Source organism: Octopus sinensis, linkage group LG1 (genome assembly GCF_006345805.1).
Source record: "Octopus sinensis linkage group LG1, ASM634580v1, whole genome shotgun sequence".
Lineage (NCBI taxonomy): Eukaryota > Metazoa > Mollusca > Cephalopoda > Octopoda > Octopodidae > Octopus > Octopus sinensis.
This window is the reverse complement of record NC_042997.1, coordinates 175,372,468-175,391,128: the sequence shown is the minus strand read 5'-3', so window position 1 is coordinate 175,391,128 and position 18,661 is coordinate 175,372,468. Positions and strand designations below refer to the sequence as shown.

Here is an 18,661-nt window from a genome sequence, read left to right as displayed (position 1 = left end):
GGTGGTGGTGGTGGTGGTAGTGGTTGTTTTGGCAGTGTGGGTGGTGGTAGTGCAGGTGGTGAAAGTAGTAGTAGTTGTAACAGTAGTAAAAAAAGATAGTGGTAATAACACTTGTGCTAATGCTATGGTGGTGGGGGCGGCAGTAGTAATAGTAGTAGTAGTGGTGGTGGTGGTGGTGATAGTGAGAGTAGTGGTAGCTGTAACAATCATAATTGTGGAGTCAGTAGTAGTAGTGGTGGTGGTGTCACCATGGTGTAGTAGTGTTTGATTAACCTCAGGTACCTATTTCTTTATTACCCACAAGGGGCTAAACACAGAGGGGACAAACAAGGACAGACATAGGTATTAAGTCGATTACATCGACCCCAGTGCGTAACTGGTACTTAATTTATCGACCCCGAAAGGATGAAAGGCAAAGTCGTCCTCGGCGGAATTTGAACTCACAACCTAACGACAGACGAAATACGCTACGCATTTCGCCCGGCATGCTAACGTTTCTGCCAGTCCTGTGATCGCTTTTTAAGGGTTTCTAGCTACTACTACATTATCCAATGTGTCCCTCCTTGTTTAAAACAGTTTGACTTGACTACTGTTTTCTAGCATGTCAAGTGATTGTTGATACCACTGCGATTGCTGTTGTGATGATTTTTAGCATTAATAATAATCATCATCATCATCATGATGACGATGATGCTGAATGAGAAGGTATAGGAAGATAACAAGCTAGCATTGCAGTATTTTGTTTGGTGCACTGACTCATTTTTATTGATGAAAGCGAAATTTTCCTATCTATGCACTGCTCTTTCTGATACTGAAGGCAATCATTGTTAGATAGTTCCTGAAGTACAGAATGTAAGGCTGGTGATAGGTATAATTGGATCTCGTGCCGGTGGCATGTAAAAAGCACCATCCGATCGTGGCCGCTTGCCAGCCTCGCCTGGCACCTGTGCCGGTGGCACGTAAATAGCACCCACTACACTCACGGAGTGGTTGGCGTTAGGAAGGGCATCCAGCATTGCCAGATCAGACTGGGCCTGGTGCAGCCTTCTGGCTTCCCAGACCCCAGTTGAACCAGTGGATGCTAAGTGATGATGATGATGATGATGAAAGTATCTTGTCTGACACTACTAACAATTCAGCTAATTGACCACGCTGGACTGATACCTCATCACCTCCCAAAGGTATGGCTGTGTGGTTAAAAAACTTGCTTCCCAATCATGTGGCCTAAAGTTCAGTTCTACTGTGCAGCATCTTGAGCAGGTTTCTTCTACAATAGCCCTGGGGTTGACCAAAGCCTTATGATTGGATTTGTAGACAGAACCTGAAAGAAGCTCATGGTGTGTATACACACACACACACATGCATTTACTTACATATGCATATAAGTACATATGTACATGTTCATGTGCCCTTGTCTTGACTCCATGTGCTTGTTATAAATACCACTTTTAGTTACGGGTACACATGAAAGTGAATCTCAATGAGTGATTTGCTAGAAGAGATGGCAGAGGTTATAAATAAGGCCATGTGATAAGGCTGCATGCTTTGCTGGTAGGTCCACTTTTGGCTTTTAACTTCCAGTTGAGTTACTTATAGAGTTTGAAGCAGTTTGACAGCAACCCATGAGTTCTATTTTCCTTTTTTCCTATCAATCTTGGAGGTAAGTCCTGCCAATTTTGTGGACACTTCTCTTTTATTGAAGCAACACACACACACACACAATGTGAAGCAATTTATCAGCAAAGAATGTGTGAAAAAGTAAAACTGAGGAAGTGGTAAAAAGTAGTGAATTCTCATTTCAGAATGCTGAACCACATGAAGGAGCTGACAAGGGGCAAGCTGTGCTAGAGCAAACTTGTTCAGCCCCTGGTAGCATGAAAAATGAATGTAGAATGATAATGTTTGTTCCTTCTCAAGCCATGCCTGGCTCATAAGGGCTGGCTTCCTGGTTTCCTTGGCGTATAGGTTCCCCACCTGGACAGGATGCCAGTCCGTCACAGGTGAGCTGCAAGATGCAGGAGGAAAGAGTGAGAGAAAGTTGTGGTGAAAGAGTCAGCAAAAGTTCGCCATTACCTTCTGCCAAAGCTGAATGGAGCTTAGGTGTTTCGCTCATAAACACACACATCGCCCGGTCTGAGATTCGAACCCGCGATCCCTCGACCGCAAGTCTGCTGCTCTAACCACTAGGCCATGTGCCTCCGGAATGATAATGAGGATACATGCATGCATACATATATACATAAATATCACGCAAAAATACATGTGCATATGCAAGACTCAAACAGAGACTTTATTTCCATAGCAAAGTTTCAAAACTCTTTAACTTCTTAGGTTCCATCCTGCAGTGGGGAGTAACATTCACATCTATCTCAAGAAATGCAAATCTTTCCTATGCTAGAAGGAGCTTTTAAGGGCCAGTACCAAGCTCTGATCTCATGCCTTTAAGTAAATAAGAGATGGTTCTTGCTGTTTAACCCCCAGCTGAGTCCTGATAGGGATAGTCTATGAACAAAGGAATACCTGCCTCAACCATCCAATATTTCAATCTAAGACAAGATTGCCTAACATGTCCAATATTTCTTTAAATCTATAGGGTATGATCTAAAAGAATTTGCTTGTTATTTCTAGCAAAGGCTCAGAAAATAAACCCTGCTTTGGGATAGGATGCCAGTTTATCTCAGACAAAATTCTCAACAGCTAAGTGAAGAGAGCAATGTAGAATAAAATGTTCAGTCCAGAAATTTAAAAAAAAGGTAAAAAAAGAAAAAAAGAAGAAGGAGAATCCTGAAATGCTTGAAGTGGATTTGAACAAGCAATCAAACCATCCATACAAACATTTTATTACAGTAATCCAGTATCCACAAGTGTATTCAAAACGCAATTGAAATAGTTCCAACTGGAAACTGATGTCAAGCTGCAGATACATTTAAGATACAGAAATTATAACAACACATACTCTCTAGAGCCAGACTTAGTGTTAACATTTAATACTGGGATTATTAACAAGCTAACTTAACTATTGCTTATACATCAGTCAATATCCAGAATGTCATTAGCTGATGTAGCTTTAGTAATTTGAGTAAGTGGTGTTGATGTTAATGTTAGCAGTAATAATAGTTAATAAATGACAATGAGTTAAATCAGTATTTTTCATTGTTGTTGCTTTATAAAGAAAGGATACTACATCATGTAACATTACAGAAGCCAATGTGTGTGTGTGTAGTGGGGAGTGGACACTGCTTGGTTGTTTGTTATACTAAAAGTAACAGCCAAATTTTCTTTGATTACACAATATGATATTTAACCCTTCTGTTACTGTATTTATTTTGAGATGCTCTGTGTTTCTTTCAATTACTTTAAATATAACAAAGAATTTAATAAACTAACTTAGTTATCATTCAGCTAGTGTTAGGAACATAAAGTGTGACTAAGGTTTGGTGGAAAATTTTAATTCAAAACTTATGAAAACAAGACATTTGTACTCAGAGCCAGAGCCAGTTTCAGCCGGGTTGGTAACGAAAGGGTTAAAAAATAAAAGAAAAAATGATAATGTATCCTTCTCACACTCTTAAGAATATAGGATATTCACAATCAGAATGTCTTTGATCACACAGTCTGCTTGATGAAGGCTGAACTGAAGCTAAATAATAGTAAAGACTTTCTTGGGTTTAGTACCCAACAACCAAACATAGCTTTCTTTACAGAGAAAGTAAAGGACAACAAACAAGGAAACAGTATTATGTAGTTGCTCTTATAATGGCTGTTTGTTGAATTTTCACACAGCCACACAAAGCATCAAATTTAAAGAGCAGGAAAGGCAAAATTGTGTGACATTTACACACACACATACATCTGACTCCGGGTCATTATTTGGTAAATGTAGTTCTGTTGTGTATGGAATATAGCCTCCCCTTTTTTAGGATGGGGATACATATATTGTGCCACTTGGCTTAACACCATATCCTAGCTCATAGGTATCTTTAGTAAAGTTCACTCAATTGCAAGCATTTATTGGGTTGGCGACTAAGTTCCTGCGGTTTTTTTTAAATTTTGGAATTTATTGCATTTTTAAATTTTAGAATCTTTTTTTTTTTTTTGAGAATTCTATTTTTGAATCATTTTGGAATCTTTTTTTTTTTTTTTTTTTTCTAGTTAATCTTTGTTTATTTTCAGATCATTAAAATGGAATGTCAAGTTAAGAAAAACGAGCATTTTTGACACCTCTTTTTACTTTTAATCAAGGTTCTAAGGCTGCAAAAGCTGCTCGTGACATTTAAGCTGTGTATGGAGAGGGTGCCATAGCTGAAAAAACCACTTGTGATTGGTATGCCAAGTTCAAAAATGGAAATTTTGACCTCAAAGTTGCACCTTGTTCTGAACGTCCAGTTGAGTTCAATGAAGAGCGATTAAACCAACTTTTGCACGAAAATTCTTGTCAAACGACAGGGAACTGGCAGAGAAAATGGAATGCTCCCACACTACTATAAGGAAGCATCTTCACTCAACAGGAAAGATTTAGAAGGTTCACTCGATGGGAAAGGTACAAGATAGTGAAACATGGACCATCACTGTTGGGAACATACATAGGCTTGAAAGAAATGAAGCTAGAATGATCCACTGGATTTATAATGTCAGTCTGCACACATCAGAGTGTAAGTATCCTGAGAGAAATGTTGGACATAAGAAGCATTAGATGTGGTGTACAAGAGAGATGTCTGTGCTGGTATGGTCATGTGCTGTGTATGGATGAGGAGAGCTGTGTGAAGAAGTGTCACACCCTAACAGCAGAAGGAACCTGTGGAAGAGGGAGACTCAGGAAGACATGGGATGAGGTGGTGAAGCACAATCTTCAAACATTGGGCCTCACAGAGGCAATGACAAGAGACAGTGACCTTTGGAGATATGCTGTGATTGAGAATACCTGGCAAGTAAAGTAAGATCACAGCTGTAGCCTATATCAGTGTTGCATAACCAGCCCTTGAATCCTCGGGTGATACACTGCACTTGAGAAGACCTATTGAGTTGAGTAAAATCAAAATCAAATCAAGACTGAAATCAAAATGGAAATTGTAGTTGTGGCCAATGTCAGTGCCGCCTGACTGGCACCTGTGCTGGTGGCATGTAATAAGCACCATTGAAGCATGGGTCGATGCCAGAGCCGCCTGACTGGCTCCCCATGCTGGTGGCACATAAAAAGCACCATCTGAATGTCGTCGATACCAGTTCTCCCCACCAAGTGGTTCCTGTGCTGGTGACATGTAATAAGCACTATTTAAACGCATTTGATGCCAGTTCCACCTGACTGGCTCCCATGCTGGTGGCACATAAAAAGCACCATCTGAATGTGGTCAATACCAGTTCTCCCCACCAAGTGGTTCCTGTGCTGGTGACATGTAAAAAGCACTATTTAAACGCATTTGATGCCAGTTCCACCTGACTGGCTCCCATGCTGGTGGCACATAAAAAGCACCATCTGAATGTGGTCAATACCAGTTCTCCCCACCAAGTGGTTCCTGTGCTGGTGACATGTAAAAAGCACTATTTAAATGCATTTGATGCCAGAGCCACCTGACTGGCTCCCATGCTGGTGGCACATAAAAAGCACCCTCTACACTCTTGGAGTGGTTGGCGTTAGGAAGGGCATCCAGCCGTAGAAACCTTGTCAGATCAGACAGCATCCCGGTGCAGCCTACTGGCTTGCCAGTCCCCGGTCAAATCATCCAACCCATGCCAGCATGGAAAACGGATGTTAAACGATAATGATATATTTATATATATATGTGTATATATATATATATATATATATATATATATATATATATATATATATATGGTAGTTTTAATCTAACTGGTAGCTATAATTCCCTTATCAATTTGTGATCTCTTGCCAACAAGAGAAATCAATTGTATTGTTTGATTTTTGTCTTGTTTGCACTTCTTTGGCAATTAAAGAATGATCATGATCATCAATGATGTATAATTATCATTAACAGTTATTATATGATTTATAAAGGATATTTGGGAGAGGAAGGAAGGATGGATTGAGAGAAAGAGGAGTAATATAGGCTGACCAATAGAAAACTAATTGCAATGGAGACTTTTATATTTACAACTGTAAAACGGGAATGTTTTTAATATTCCCTGAGGCACAATATTTATCTTTGTATGCATTATCTATGAAAGCACACATACATGCAATTGTCTAAATATACATATGTATGAGTTCATGTAGATATCAGCTTACATGTTTGCAAAATATATAACTGTATGTGGCTGTCTGTATGCATGTGTGTGCTCATAAATAATGCATATAACACACACAAGGATGCACATATGACATATACACATAGGCACATGCAGACACTGCAGATATGCCAGAGAATATTCGAGTGTATCAGATATGCGGGTTGACTATCATTGGCTATATCCAAGTTATACTTCTGTTATAGTGAACCAGTTAGAGAGCCTCTACATGGTCCATGACCTGTGAAAAATATCAGTCTATTCTCCCTCAAATCATACCCAAATGTCATAAAAAGGGAAGATGACATTAGATAATGTAGTCCTAGATACTCAATATGTGACCAATAAAGGTTGGATGATCACAATTGGAGCATCTTTAATCATAAGTCTTGTCAGTTAGGGATAACCAAAGCTTAAACACCATCACCATTACCAACAATAGCTACTATACTCTTACTCTTTTACTTGTTTCGGTCATTTGACAGTGGCCATGCTGGAGCACCACCTTTAGTCTACCAAATTGACCCCAAGACTTATTCTTTGGAAGCCTAGTACTTATTCTATCAGTCTCTTTTGCCGAACCGCTAAGTTACGGGGATGAAACAAGTAAAAGAGTATTTTTCGTATGGTTAGCGTATTGGTATTATTTATTTTCTGAAGAATTCTGTTTTCTCAAGTAAACCAATGTATAGTCTTGTCTATTTATATTCACATGATTCTGCCATCATTACAACAGTAAGTACAGTGAAGACTATGCTCTACTGTTGAGCTCAAAATAAAATCAAAACATGTCAGGAGTTACATTTTATATTTGAAAAAGTAAGCAAAAAAAAAAAAAAATGCTTAGTCATTGACTAATATTTCTTACAGGCTCGTTATTAATTCTCTCAACACAAATTGAACTATTATTTTTCATAAAGATAACATCTGAGTTATTTACTCTTTGGACTAAGTGCATAGCTTCTATTTCATTTCCACATAGCCTGCCAGGGAGTTCCCTCATTCTTTGCTATATATTTGTGTCTGCATGTATCACAACTACAAAAGTACACAATTTTATAGTATTTTATGGCGTTTTAAAATATGTCAGTGAAGCTAGTAATGAAAAAGCAGTGTAACACATTTGTCAAGGCCAACATTATAGGCACTTGTATGTTTTTTTTTTTAAGTTTAGAAGGATATTGCATGATGTAAGTAAAACTCTTTTCTCTCTCTCTCTTTCTTTTACTTGTTTCAGTCATTTGACTGTGGCCATGCTGGAGCACCACCTTTAGTTGAGCAATTCGAGCCCAGGACTTATTCTTTGGAAGCCTAGTACTTATTCTCTCAGTCTCTTTTGCCGAACCGCTAAGTTATGGGGATGTAAACACACCAGCATCGGTTGTCAAGCTATGTTGGGGGACAAACACAGACACACAAAAATACACACACACACACACACACACATACAGATATATATATATATATATATATATATATATATATTGTATCGTCTTCTATGAGTTATACGTTCTTGTCCATGTTGTATTTTTCTACATACCTTAACATATATTCCAGGCGCCCCGTACCCCCTTTATCATTAATGTGAACACATATTCTTAATAATTGGTACGACTCTCTGTTTGTCTCTCTCTCTCTCTCATTTTTACTTTCTCTCTATTCATCTTCTCTTTCCTCTGATCCTTTGGTCTAGTCTTCCACTACCCTCCTATTTCTTTGTCTCGCTCTGCACTCACAGGTCATTCTTCGACACCCATCCCTTCTCCTCTCTGATTCCTTCTTTCTCTCTCTTCTCTCTCTTTGTTGCGTTTTGTCCCCCTTTTCTCTCTCTCTCTTCCTTTGCTTCTCTTTCTTTTCTTTTCCCTCTTCTCTGTCACGTGACTGTTGGCCGAAATCTGCCTTTCAGCTCCTGACCCTCGTCGTGTTAACATCGTTGTTCTTCGTCCGCCGCTATAAAGGCTTTTTCCAATGCGCCAGAGAAAAAATTTGTTTGCTTGTTATCAGTCGTAAGACACTTGTTGTTTTCACCGTTAATGCTTCTGTATTTCATGTTTCTGTATTCCATTATTGTTTTTTGTTTTTTTTATATCTGTCCCTTTTGCTGTCCTGGTGTTCGTATGCATTCGATCCTTCTTCCAGGAAATCTACGCTTCCAGCTTAGTTTTTCTTGGAGGGCTGGCCGTGATCTAGTAATCTCAAGATTAATCAGCCGAAATTACTACGATGATCCGGTTCTTGACTGAAGACTGAGGGGTTCGAATGTCCTGTCCATGTTTATTGTATCGTCTTCTATGAGTTATACGCTCTTGTCCATGTTGTATTTTTCTACATACCTTAATATATATATATATATATACACACATATATACGACGGGCTTCTTTCAGTTTCCGTCTACTAAATCCACTCACAAAGCTTTGGTTGGCCTGAGGCTATAGTAGAAGACACTAGCCCAAAGTGCCACACAGTGGGACTGAACCCAGAACCATGTGGTTGGTAAGCAAGCTACTTACCACACAGCCACTCCTGTGCATGAGTTTTCACTTTTTGCTTTCTTTTTTTTTCTTTTGCCTTTGTTTTTGTTTTATAAGCAGTTCAGGGAAGAAGGGGCAGTTTCCCCTTTGGAAGTCTGCCAAAATTGGGGAGTTTGATGTGGTTGATGCCCAGCCTGAATGTCTGCAAGAAAAATGTGTGGAATGGGCTAATGGCACCCTAGGACTAGGTGGTGGTGTTAAACCAGACATTGTGTTAATTGTATCAGAGAGGAAGAGAGAAAGTGTGTGTGTGTGTGTTCTACAAGAGAGTAAATTACAAAAGAAGAATTTAATGAAAATGAGAGAATTTTTCATAAAGAAATTAACATTTCAGTGCCATTTACATTTTCACACAGACACAAACAAGCACAAGTATAGATGTGTCTGGTAGAAAGAGGCAGGCAATATTTAGAAACAGTGTTCAGCTGACAGTAAAAAAAAAAAAAGAACTAAAGGCAAGATTGTTGAAGAACAATCCAGTTTCTACTGTTACTCTGCTACCTTTCTTACTTATGAGGTATAAAAATACCAGAACAGTTATAGTTAGAGAGAGAGAGAGATACACATACTCAGGGACATGTGCATATGCACAGACACATGCATAAGCACAAGTTCTTACACACAAAAACATAGACATGTGCAAAACACATCTTTTTTTGTCTCTTTCTCTCTCCTTCTAACACAAACACACACACACACACACACACACAAACACACATACACACACACACATATTTTAGGTTTCAAAGACAAGGATATCTACTAAAAGAAATCCTGCAGAGAGGTAATTTAGGAACAGTGCAAAAATAGGATTAAGGATGACTGGAAGTGGGTGTTATAGTTGACAGAAGAGGAAGAGTATCTGAGGAAGTTACAGTTGAGAACAAAAAAATTAAGGGCATGTGGTAGCACTGAAGCAATAAGGAGTTGTGGTAAGTGCAGATGGAAAAAACAAAAAGGGACTAGACTGATTGAGTACTGTAAAATAGAAACAAAACAACAACCTTTTGGAAATTTATAATTGGAACAGTGCTCATGAATTTTACTGACCCTTTCAGGTTTGTGAGATCATCATCATCAACGTTTAACGTCCATTTTCCATGCTAGCATGGGTTGGACGGTTCGACCGGGGTCTGGAAAGCCAGGAGGCTGCACCAGGCTTCAGTCTGCTCTGGCAGTGTTTCTACAGCTGGATGTCGTTCCTAACACCAACCACTCCGTGAGTGTGGTGGGTACTTTTTACATGCCAGGGGAGGTTGGCAACGGCCACGATCAGTTGGTGCTTTTTACGTGCCACTGGCACAGGAGCAAATCAAGGCGGCACTGGCATTGGTCACGTTCGGATGGTGCTTTTCACGTGCCACCAGCACAGGTATCACAACTAAAATGTCCATTTGATTTTTTGATGTTGATGTACTTGATCAATAGGTCTCCACAAGCACAGCAGGTCACCTTATGATCCAAGGTAAGCACAGCAGGCCGTCCTGCGATCCAAGGTACGTTGGATGGGCTGGGGCTTCTATGTGAAGATGGTGCAGGAAACAGCCATGAACATTAGCATCTATGATGTTAATGCCTAGGCCCAAATCTCTGAAGACAAAATGTGAGCAGTAAGTGCCTGAATGCTAGGGAGAACTCAGGTAAAAGGCCAGGTGTTAAACTAGGCATGAAATTTTTCAGGGATTTTAAATGTAGGTGCCATTTAACTACACATAAAACCAGTTTTGACAACGGGGGACAGCAGTGCCTGTGACCATCTTCATGGGTCTGAGACTGATGAGAATAAAAGAAGACGTCATCTTCAAACTGGACACACAGAACACAGAAGCTTGCAACAACATGTATTATGCTAATTGTACCCAAGGGCCATGTGCTGGTGTAAAACAAGATAAAAGGTTAAGTTTGCCACTCAAAAGCATAAACACTGACAACTGTCCACATAGCTTCTGTCCACCAAATTTCATTCATGAGGCTTTGTTTAATCTCAAGCTAGAGTAGAAGACACTTATCCAACATAACATATATGGGATTGAACCTGAAATCACAGGATAGAAATGACACACAAATCTCCCTCAATAACACCCTGCTGCGATAAAAAGACAAAAGGAAGAACACATAGAACAATATAATCCTAGATACACAAATAAATGAAGTGATCACTGCAGAAAAGCCTTTGTTCTTAAAACAACAATTCTAGAGAAATAAAATAGTAAAGGTAACATAAATGAGACTTGTACTCAAAACAATGAAGTAGAAAATAGAATAATGTAGAATTGTATTAATGTCTCTTTACTGGTTTTAAACCTTTTGATACCAATCTGCTTAAGAAGTTCTTTAATACAAAATTTCATGGTTTAAGGTGAACCCTTTTCAAATTAAAATTTTGCACCATAGTTTTAACAACATTTCACAAAATCATGTTCAGAATGTCATCTTAACAATGTACTTATTTCACAAAGCTTGCTCCAAATTCTTGATTGTTCTCAACTTAATTGAAACACAGTAATAGAAATATTATCTCAAAAGGGTTAATCTCAGCTCTAACTATAATAATTCTTTCTACTATAGGTACAAGGACTGCAATTTTGGAGGAGGGGAGCTATTGATTATATCGACCCCAGTACTCAGTCAGTACTTATTTTATTGGAACTGAAAGGCAAAGTTGATCTTGGTGGAATTTGAACTCTGAATGTAAAGACAGACAAAATGTCACTAAGCATTTTGTTGAGTGTGCTATCATTTCTGCCAGCTCACTGCCTTATTTCTAACTATAATACAATCTAATCAATGAAATTGGTTTTAGATTTATATATCTGAGGGTTTGTGTAACATTTCATTCACATGTCCATTTATCTACCTAGTAATACATTCATCCATGCACCCATCTAAAAATAAGAGTCTATACATAGTTGTTGTTTAAATCAAAATCTGTCCTGATTGAACAAAATGATGATTAAGGCAATTCTAATCCTCAATCATCCCAGCTTTTATTCAGATATATAAGTTAAAGTAAAGTAGTCCTAGATAAGCTTTTTTTTTTTTTTTTTTTGAGATGACAGGAGTGATTTGAGAGAAATTTGACTGCTATTTCTGGTAGATTGCGCAATCATGTAAGTTCCCCTTTATTAGCTTAGATTAGATGAAATTTATTCTTGTTAGTTCAAAGAGACCAGCTATTGTTTTCTGTGTCAAAGTAAACAGCTGGATTGTTCAGCTGACATAAAAACATGTCAACATTTAGTATAAGGGAGAATACTTTGGTCAGCTGATGACAACAGCTTTTTAAATTTATATTAATGCTGATAAATCTTTCTAGGCTTGGGTAACTAATGAAACAATTACACTTGCATTATGAGTCAATGAAGGAAGCCACGTGGTCGCTCAATCTGCCAGAAATAGCAACCAATTCTCTCTTGAATCACTTGTTTCTCATCATGGAAAAATAATAAACGGGAAAAAAAAAGGCAAGTAGATGTTGCATAATATAATCTGAAGTAGCTCGAAACACACATTTGATCACAGGTTTGTTAGATCAAGGCTAATCTAAGATTCAGCAATAAAATCTCACATCATGGCATTGAGTATATGAGGTTTATCAAATGGAAATTAGAAATGGCAAACGTAACTTCTTCAAATTCTTGTAGTTTTTGCTGAAAATTTTTTTATTATTCTAATGACATTAAATTATTCTCGATTCATTGTTGTCGCCTTCATACTCATGATGTTAAACCTGTTTTTCCAAGCTGATATGGGCTGTGCAGTCTTTCATTATGTGACACACAGCAACAGAGAAAAACCGACCAGCTTTGTTGTTGCATTGGTAATTTTGACTTTGCTTTTAAGCCTGAATGGTCTTGTTTCCTATCAGCAAATATTTTACAGTGCAACTTAGGCATTTTATCAGGCCACCAACACTACAGAGGTTCTATGGATCAGTGCCAGGACAAATGATAAATTTTATTGAAATAATAAAGTATAGAAACTCTCCTTTTTTTTTCTTATAGTCCTCATTACTTTCTATTTAAAATTTTGATTTTCTAAATGAAGTTGAAAATTTCCAGTTAATATTCATTGTATTTAACCCTTTCATTACTGTATTTATTTTGTGATGTTCTGTGTTTCTTTCAATTACTTTAAATATAACAAATAATTTAGTAAAATAACATAGTTATCATTCAGCTAGTGTTAGGAACATAAATTGTGACTTAGGTTTGGTGGAAGATTTTAATTCAAAACTTATGAAAACAAGACATTTGTACTCAGAGCCAGAAACAGTTTCAGCCGGGTTGGTAACAAAAGGGTTAAGGCAGTGGAGAATCAGAAATCTTTCTCAGAATTTAGCCCATTTTCTATGTTCTTAGTTTAAATCTTTTATCCTAACAACAAATTTGTAGCCTTATAGTAATGTAAGATATCAATATCTATGATGATATAAGTTGACATGGTTGCTTGACTTGATAGAAACAACCAAACCTTCCTCAAATTGCTCCATTACCATTTTAGAGGAAGAGTCATAGCTAGAATGATTTTGTTCACAAGATTTTTTTTTAATCATGACTGACTTGTGGTGAAACAACCACCCTTACCATCACAATCTTTAAAATATACACACAAATTAAACAAATTATTTGGCAGAAGGAATTTCATATGATAGCATCACTGGCTATCTTACATATATTTTAGATACACAGAATATTGCTGGCATTATTAAATATGAAAAAAAGAAAAACTCTATTTTTTCAGTCAAAACAGAATTAATTAATGTAAAAAGCACCATCCAAATGTGGCTGATGCCAGTGCCCCCCAACTGGCTCCTGTGCTGGTGGCACATAAAGAGCACCATCCGAATGTGACTGATCCTAGTGCCCCACCAAGTGGCTCCTGTGTCGGTGGCATGTAAAAAGCACTATTCATACATGATTGATGCCAGGCCCACCTGACTGGCTCCCATGCAGGTGGCATATTAAAAGCACCACTACACTCTCAAAGTGGTTGGTGTTAAGAAGGGCATCCAGCTGTAGAAACATTGCCTGATCAGATTGGAGCCTGGTGCAGCTTCCTGGTTTGCCACTTCCCAGTCAAACCATCCAATGCATGCCAGCATGGAAAACGGACGTTAAACGATAATGATGATGATGATGATGATGACGACTAGCACTCAGAGTGAAGGCTGTGATTTGGCATAATCCCTAGACCATTTCAGCAAATGCCTCATAAAATATTCATTCCAGTTCTCTGCACTTTGAGTTCAAATTTCCCCAAAGTCAAATTTTCCTTTAATTTTTTTCAGGGTTAAAATAAAAAATTACCAGCCCAGAAGTGGGATCAGTTTCTTTTCTTTTTTTTTTCTTCTCACTCTTTCTGGATTATATCTGTAATTCAACAGTCCAGCCCTGTCACATTATGTTACACCAATTCAACTAGAAAATTGTGTTAATAGTACACACAACTGTGCAATACTCAGAAACGTACACACTAATTTTACAAGTAAGAATTCAGTTAATCAAACAACTGAATACCCATTTCCAAGACTGATAAAGACTGCACCAATACACAGTGTGTTCCTCAATTACCTACCAGCCTTGGTAGTTCATTTTAGTGATTGGTTGAGAATTTGTGTTTCCAACACTAACTACTATAATTACTACTTACTTTACAACTGTACTGCTACTGTATAATAGCAACAACAGCTGGAAGAAATCATTGTTAGATTTTGTTTCTGAAATTAAACACAGTATATGGTAATTAGTGTGTTGTTTTGGTGTACCTGAGTTACTGAAATCCTTGGTATTTTTTTAAAACTAACAAAGTATGTCAGAAAAGACAGTGACCTTAGTAATTTTTTTTCTTCTTATTCTTATTCCATTTAGTATTTCAATTTTCCAATCTAGTATAGTACAAGATGAAGCTGAGAACCAAAATATTTCTAACTAACATCTATAGAAACATTATTCCTTATCAAAGGGAATCATTATATTTTGGAAGAACAACCAGGGTATGTAAATAACAGATAACATTCTTAGGTGTTACCTACAGGGAGTTCAGTCAGTCCACAATAGACTTTCAATGATTTATAATTGGTGTATGCTATACATAGCATAGTGTTGAAGTTGTCAGTAAGCCAAATCAGCAACCAAGTTTCAATTCTTAGTTGGGACAGTTTTACAACTACACCACTAAAACCTTGTAAAGGATATGAATGGGACATGTTGCAATAACAACAATAATTTCATACATAAGCACAAAGTCAAACATTTTTAGTATGTAAGATGGAAAGCTGATATAAATTGACCTTAATATTTGACTATTTTAAAATTTTTCATCAAACCTGGAAAGATAAACAGCAATGTTGGAATTTGAACTAAGAATGTAAGAGTCAGGACAAATATTGCAACACATTTTTCCTGACACTTCAATGATTTGGCTAATTCGCCATCCTTGCAATAATAATTTCTAATGTAGATAGAAGGCTGGAAATTTGTTTTTGATGGGAGAGGGCAGTCATTTATATTGACCTAATGCTTGACCTGTACTTATTTTATATATACCAGAAGAACGAAAGGCAGATATTGGTAGACTGCTTTGGCAAAAATCAGTTCAATAAAGTCTATAGGAGGGCTATGTTCAATATGATAGACTTGGAATTTGAATGCAGAACATAAAGGGACATAACTAAATAGAGCAAAGCAATTTGTTTGGTGCTCTATGAATTTTGCCTAGCCACTGCATTTAGAATATTAATAATTTCTAACAGAGGCACAAAACCACAACAATATAGTGGCTGAGGTAAGTCAAAATAGACTCCAGTACTTGAATGATACTTTATTTTATCAACTCTGGAAAGATGAAAGACAAAATTGACTTTGGCATGATTTGAACTCAGAATATAAAGATCTAGAATGAATACCACAAGGCACTTTGTCCAAAGCTCTAACAATTCTCTCAATTCATTCCCTTATTTAGAATAATAAGTGCATCCATTTAGTAATTAGTAAAGATGACCTTTCATAAAAAACAATGTTTCTTGAATTTGGTTTTCCAAAAAAAACCTACTGTCAACTAAAGGCCTGAATTTTGAATATCAAAAATGCTCCTGCTCTTCCCCTTCACCACCACATAATTTGTATTCTTGAAAGAAATTAATAAACAAATGATTTGATTGTTTAGACATGTGATAACGTCTACTGCAGTCTTAATGCCAATCTTTTTTATAGTTATGAGTCATTCAACAAATTTGTAATAGAAGAAGAGAAGGGGCAATAAGAAGAGTCTTTGATCATATTAAAATTTATGAATGAAATATTACAGCTAATTCTATTGTAAATTGCTCAATAGAACTAATGGAATCACTAAATAGAATAGGACTGTGACAGATTGGGCATGGCATTTAGGTCCTCTGTTAACACAGCTAGTTAATCACAGAAAAAATAAATTAGTTGTCAGTAAGTCTAGTTGCTGATTCCCTGTAGTTTTCAAGTTAAGTAAACCAAATTTCCCAAGCCAAAAGAATAATAGATAAAATTAAAAACATGATGAAAATATTTAATTAATATTAAAAAAATTAAATTAAATATATATGAAACAGATGGTTGGTAAAATGCCAGCTGTTTCAATATCCAATCATCATTGCCTTGGTTTAGCATTCATTTCTCTATGTCTGCATGGGTTCATCATCATTTAACATCCATTTTCCCTGCTGGCATGGTTTGAGCGGTTTGACAGGCATTGGCCAGTTGAAGAGCTGCCCAGGCTTCAATTGTCTGTTTTGGTATGGTTTCTACAGCTCGATGCTCTTCCTAACACCAACCACTTTTCAGTGTGTACTGGGTGTTTTTTTATGTGGTACTGGCACACACACACACACACAAGTATAAACACAGCCATAGTTCAATGACTGAAACTAGTAAAACAATAAAATTACATCAAAATGCATAGGTTGAACTAAGTATTATGTCATTAAGACTGAAACTGGTACAAGTCTCAAAAGCAGTGTTATGATGGCAGCAAGGTTAACATGCTGCAATGCTCACCACAAGGTCTTGAGTTCAAAGCTTAACTGTATTTATTGTGCTTGCTTCAGTGCAAGGTGCATTACTTTGTTCATTTGGTTAAACAATTACAAAAAATATCTTCTTTGACACATTCTTTAGTTTTCATAAGAGATAGAACACTAAGGGATGTTGCGCACTGAACATCTGCCAATCTGCTTTTGCCACAGACAAGTGTTGAGTGCACAGCATGGATCAAAAATTAAGAAGTTCACATTGCAATCAAGATGTCTTCGATTGAAATACACTGTATGATATCTAGAGCAAGTGGCTTTTATCAAGGCCTCAAATTAGTCCAAGATTTGTGATTGAAATTAAGTCAATAAATTATATGTAAATCTGTCAGATGGACTGTACTGGTAATAGAAAGAGGCAACCTTGTCTCACACACATGCACTTATTATACATTGGGTGCCTATAAACTTTTTACACATGAACTAATTTACTCTTTTACTTGTTTCAGTCATTTTGACTGTGGCCATGCTGGAGCACCACCTTTAGTCAAGCAAATCGACACCAGGACTTATTCTTTGTAAGCCTAGTACTTATTCTATCGGTCTCTTTTGCCAAACCGCTAAATTACGGGTATGTAAAAAAACACACGCATCATTTGTCAAGCGATGCTGGGGGGACAAACACAGACAAACATATACACATACATATATATATACATATATACGATGGGCTTCTTTCAGTTTCCGTCTACCAATTCCACTCACAAGGCTTTGGTCAGCCTGAGGCTATAGTAGAAGACACTTGCCCAAGGTGCCACGCAGTGGAATTGAACTCAGAACCATGTGGTTGGTAAGCAAGCTACTTACCACACAGCCACTCCTGCACCTATAAGATTTTCTTTTGAGCACACTGACTATTAAAAACTAGAAGAAACATTGATATTTACTGCAAAAATATTTTGTCTTCCATCAACCAATTTTGCGAACCCAGCAATCTGATGGGGACAAGAAGAGCGATTAAAATGTTTGCAATTTACCTGTTAGCTTCCTCTAATTTGGCAAGCAACTCTAGGTCTTCAGGTTTGACAGGATTTGGCACAGTTGGTTTAGTCAGCGGGGAAGAACAGTCTTTAGAGTCACTTGCCATTGGTTGAAACACCTCTAGTGGTTGCCCCACATTATTTCCGATGGGATTGAAGACTGGAAAATAACAAAGAAAAAGCAGAAAGGAAATTAGAAAACAAGGAAGAAATATTTAAAATCTTCTATGAATACAGTCAATTTTATTTTGGCATGTGAGTGTGAATGAAATAGATATCAAGCATGAGTGGAGCAGATATGTAAATTCAGATGCATATATCAATTGCTTGGGTATTACAATTAGCTGTTCTTCCTAATAACCATTCAACCACTCAAGTGGTGACACATCATGATTTTCAGGTGTGTAAACCAAGTAATTGTGTGTGTGTGTGCATGTGTGCACATTTGCATGTATGCTTACACACACACACTGCTGGTCTATAATTTAATGAGAAATCATTGGGGCTTTTGACATAACTTTAATAATAAGGCTGCAAACAGAATCCACTCTAGTTTATGGAAAGGTTTAGGTCCTGTACTGTAAGTTGTGTAGAAGTGAAAGTTAGTTTATAAAGTATTGAGCAATGCCCTAAATTATTTCCTGGTATTTATGAAAAGGAGTTTAAATCTACAGGTGGCAAAACAGCCACCAAAACAACTTCTGGAAATGTCTGCTACAGGCAGAGATTAATACCTCATCTATTTAATACTATGAAACCAGATATCAGCAGTTTTAGAACTTATGATATATTTACATTTACTAGAAGCTTTGTTTTTCGTGAGGTCCTTTTTTTTACAGACAAT

The 18,661-nt window shown here is 37.2% G+C and overlaps 1 protein-coding gene across 2 annotated transcripts in view; it reads right to left on the bottom strand.

The window, feature by feature from the left end:
• LOC115216482 (EVI5-like protein) overlaps nt 1-18,661 on the bottom strand; it is a 331,037-nt gene that overhangs the window by 174,729 nt on the left and 137,647 nt on the right. For both annotated transcript variants that reach the window (XM_029785910.2, XM_029785902.2), the window contains exon 2: nt 17,815-17,977. In XM_029785910.2, the coding sequence (XP_029641770.1) occupies nt 17,815-17,924 (110 nt within the window). In that variant the 5' untranslated portion in view covers nt 17,925-17,977. The remainder of the gene's footprint in view (nt 1-17,814; nt 17,978-18,661) is intronic.